The sequence below is a fragment of the Charadrius vociferus genome, unplaced genomic scaffold (assembly GCF_000708025.1).
Source record: "Charadrius vociferus isolate BGI_N301 unplaced genomic scaffold, ASM70802v2 scaffold1070, whole genome shotgun sequence".
Lineage (NCBI taxonomy): Eukaryota > Metazoa > Chordata > Aves > Charadriiformes > Charadriidae > Charadrius > Charadrius vociferus.
The window spans coordinates 1-4,125 of NW_009646246.1; the positions used below are offsets into that span (position 1 = coordinate 1).

The following is a 4,125-nucleotide window of genomic DNA, read 5'->3' on the forward strand; positions in this document are numbered from 1 at the left end:
GTGGGGGAAGGCCTATGTAGACCCACAGGTGGTGTTTGGCAGTTCTCTGTTAACGGTCCCGGTTCGGTCTTCTCCCTCCTGTAGAACCTGAAGAAGAGCTGGCACCCCCAGACCCTGCGCAATGTGGAGAAGGTGTGGAAAGCCGAGCAGAAGCATGAAGCCGAGCGGAAGAAGATCGAGGAGCTGCAGCGGGAGCTGCAGGAGGAGCGAGCGCGTGAGGAGATGCAGCGATACGCTGAGGACATGGGCACCGTCAGGTGAGGTGGTGCTGGTGGTAACCAGTCCTCGCCATCCTCTGGGGCAAGCACTGCCTGGTTAGGTGGTGGTGGTGCCCCTACTGCCCCTGCATTGATTTAACGTCTCTGATAGTGAAATGGTTCCGCTCACCTTTACAAGCTAGTGCCTTAATATGTAACTTTAGAACTGTCAGAAGGCAAATAAGATGGTCTCGTTTGCAATAGGAAAAGAGAAGAGAAGTTGGAGTGGATGTACCAGGGTCCTGGAGGCATGGTGAACAGAGAGGAATATCTTATGGGTCGCCCTGTGGACAAATATGTCTTTGAGAAGACAGAAGACAAGGATGCCGGCTGTTCCAATGAGACAGGACTTCTCCCAGGCTCCATTTTTGCCAAGACGGGTGCCAATTCTGTCCTAGATATGGCAAACAAAATCCGCGAGGATCCACTTTTCATGATAAGGTACTAAATGTGGAGGTTAAAACAGTTGTAGATGAGGCAAAGCATCAGTATTAGCAGCTCACTAAGAGGTGTCTTACTTATTTTTTTAAAGATTGCTGTAGTGTCTGTTCCTCAAAGCTGTGTCTGCCTCTTGCTGAGCTCTAGGCTGTCGGTGGCAGTCCTGCCTGCAGAGCGGTCACCAGCCTACATGACTAGTAGGATTTTTGTTGTGTGTTCTACACACCGCAACATAACATCAAATAACATATTTGAGTCAGTTTGCTGCTTGTAGGTAATTTTGCTGATTTGATTTCAAATCTGAGATTTTGTCATCTGAACGAGCTGATGCTCATCATCTAGATCATCTAGCTGTGAGATGGTAAATGCATATAAATGCAAAGGTTGTTATTCCACATTGATCAGTTTGTACCAGCTTAGCTCACCCTTTCATGTGTGTGTCAGTATATCTGGTCTGCTCTGAGAGTTCAGGCGTTGTAGGCAGACTGATGGTAACAGAACAAATTTTTGTTTACCCTACTAGTTGCACTCTTTAAGTAGAGAAGAAAATGGCAGACTCCTTAGTTGGATCTCTCTTGCTGAATGTACAAAACTTGCCTGTTTTCCTGCTTAATATATTTTTAGAGCTTGCACTTGATTAGTATCTTTCCTGAAAATATGATATTTTTGGTTGTTTGAAAATACTAATATTTTTTTTTTGGCTTTAGAAAGAGGGAGGAGGAAAAGAAGAGAGAAGTTTTGAATAATCCTGTTAAAATGAAGAAAATCAAAGAATTGGTAGGTGTCTTTCAGTACTCCTTTACAGACTCAAAGCACAGAATATACTGAACCAAGGAGCAAATCGTAGGTCAAAATTAGTGTTGTTTATGATAAGGAGCTGAATTCCGTTTCCTGACTCTTTCACAGAAAAGCAGAGTAAGTTCAGCTTTCTGTAATCCTGATACAATAGAACAGGCTTCCTTACCAGTCTTTCAGCAGGGATTAATTTCTCTTCCTTTCAAATTCAGTGTTATTTTACTCTTCTTGCTCTTGTGGTGTACTTTTTTTTTTTTTTTTTTAAAGCTAGTGATTAATTGGTGATTTGCTACTACAGTGTGACTGCTGAAGTAGGATTTGACATGCGCTGATACCAAGCTGACACTAGGGGAGTCTGCATTAAGCTCTTTAGTTGTGGGAGAGGACCTTGTTAAATGGTTTAGGTTTTGTTCCAGGAGCATCTCCGCAGAGAACTCTGTTACTTTGCCTTGTGACGCTGACCTCCCATGTGTACGCAGTAATTATTACTAATCAAATGATGTCTTGCTTTATAGCTGCAGAACAGTTTAGATAAAAAAGAGAAAAAGAAGAAGAAAGAGAAAAAGAAGAAGCACAAGAAACATCGACGTCGCAGTTCTAGCAGTGAAAGTGACAGCAGTGATGAGGAGCGAAGCAAAAATAAGTATGTTTTGAAGTTTTGTAGTAAAAATACCGTGTTTCCTGGTTAATTTGTTTGTTTTTTTAACATTAAAATGCCATAAAAATAATTTAATGGTGCAAAAACAATGAAGTAACAAACATTTAGGCAAATTAAGAACATTAATTAGAAAGATAGAACTTGGGATTAGAGACGTGAAAAATACTGTATTCTTGAATTTCATGTTTCAAAAGTACCATACTGTTTTCTCTTTAGGTCTCAGAAGAGGATGAACAATTCCTCCTGGAAAGCTGCTCCTTTCAAAGTCCCAGGATATGGCTTACAAGTAAGCGTGCATGTTTTGCACAGCTCTTTCAGTAGCAAGTGCCCTGAGTTAGGGAAGAGCGAGAGTTTTGGCAGCTTGTTGCAAAACTCCTTCAGCGTCTAGCAGAGTGTTATGAGGGGTACATCATATAATAAAGTTCAGATTCAATTTAGACTCATCTAAGCCTTGAAACTGAAGTTGTTCAGATCCTGGTAGGACTTTTGACTGCTCTGAATTCAAGTTAAGTTTTATTAAATTTCTCTTTAGAGTCACACATCTGTTTAACTACTCTGGCTGTTTTGGCAGTTTAGTTTACTGAACGTGATACAGAAATAATCTTTTCAGACACGGGTGTTAATGAGAACCGAGGAAGCGAGATTAAGGAAATGCAAACCACAATGTACACTCCTTCCTGCACGTAGCCTAGTCTGAGGTCTCCTCTGCAGCTTTACATTGTCGTTGTTCTCTTACAAGACATCTTTCCTGAAAGGTGCTTTTGGATTCCAGGTTAGAGACTCTGACCAGAGCCACAGGTCTCGGAGCTCTCCAGCTGCCGGCCAGGAGAGGGCCCCCCACAAGCACCGGGATCGCTCCAGGTCCAGGAGCCAGTCCCGCTCTCCTCAGAGACGCTCTAGCAAGAAGAATTCGGAACAGTCTGGATGCAGAGGGTCGAGATCTCCTTCTAGACACAGTAAACAGTGAGTGTGCCTAATGCGGATAATGTAAACTGGTGCTGGTGGGGCAGTTCTCTAGAATCAAAATCCCTCTTACTCAGTCTCCCTCTACCACTTCAGCGTTCTGGCCACATTATTGCTCAGTTCTGGGTGCACAGGCAGGAGCTGTGCGGTTGTGCAGGAGTGCGGAAGCACACAGGTTGGCTCCTGGAGGGCACGTGCTGTCTGCAGGGGCACCCTTTGGGTATTGCTTGTGACTATACTTGATTTGGGCTAACAGTTCTCTTTAGAAGGTACTTAGAACTGATAAATTATCTTTACGAAGTGCTGATAAAACCAGGTACCAGGTATTTATTGTTTGCCAAGGAAATAATTAAAACTGAGTAAAAATGGATGGAAATTTACAGTATATTAAGAGTTATTAGAATTTGTTTTCAAAGTGGACAGGTCCTGCAGTTACAGGAGACGTCGTGGTTTCAGAATGTATACGAAAAATCCAGGGAAAGGTTAGAGGTGTGATCATCTATGTTCATCTTACCTGAAAAGAGGTTTTTTCTGGTTTACAGACATAGCAATCGAGAGGAGAAAGGGAGAGCTAGAAGCCCTTCCCCTAAAAAGAGCTATCGACGACAGCACACTCCGGGTTACACAAGGTAAGCAAGATCTTGTTCCTGCGCTTTTGTATGGAAGTTGCCCTGGCGATTGTGAAACAGCTGGGTGTAATCTGTGAACCAAATTTTATTCTGTTAACTAAAATAGATTGGATCGGATGTCCAGAAAGTCGGGCAGACAGTCCTGAAGTGCTCAGTTTGGTGCTCTTGAGCTTGATTGTTAGTTAAAACCTTGGACAGCTTCCCAAACCAACTCACGTGGTTGCTGGTTCTCCATGTGTCTCACATCACTGCAAGGCAGTAATGTGAAGTCAGTCTTTGTCCCATGGACTGTTAATTAGAAGCATTCTGTTTAACTGTCATCAGGAAAATATGACCTTGACAGCATCATTTTACCAGTCAATTAAAAACAAGACGGCTGAAAAGA

At 42.8% G+C, this 4,125-nt stretch overlaps 1 protein-coding gene across 1 annotated transcript in view; it reads left to right on the forward strand.

Moving 5' to 3' along the window:
* Positions 1-84: 84 nt before the first annotated feature.
* Positions 85-4,125, forward strand: part of CWC25 (CWC25 spliceosome-associated protein homolog (S. cerevisiae)) — a gene marked incomplete at its 5' end in the record, with an annotated part of 6,168 nt that continues 2,127 nt past the window's right edge. Inside the window, 7 exons of the mRNA XM_009882474.1 lie at positions 85-257; positions 462-698; positions 1,403-1,472; positions 2,006-2,133; positions 2,365-2,434; positions 2,921-3,111; positions 3,654-3,740. Coding sequence (XP_009880776.1) covers positions 85-257; positions 462-698; positions 1,403-1,472; positions 2,006-2,133; positions 2,365-2,434; positions 2,921-3,111; positions 3,654-3,740 — 956 coding nt within the window. The remainder of the gene's footprint in view (positions 258-461; positions 699-1,402; positions 1,473-2,005; positions 2,134-2,364; positions 2,435-2,920; positions 3,112-3,653; positions 3,741-4,125) is intronic.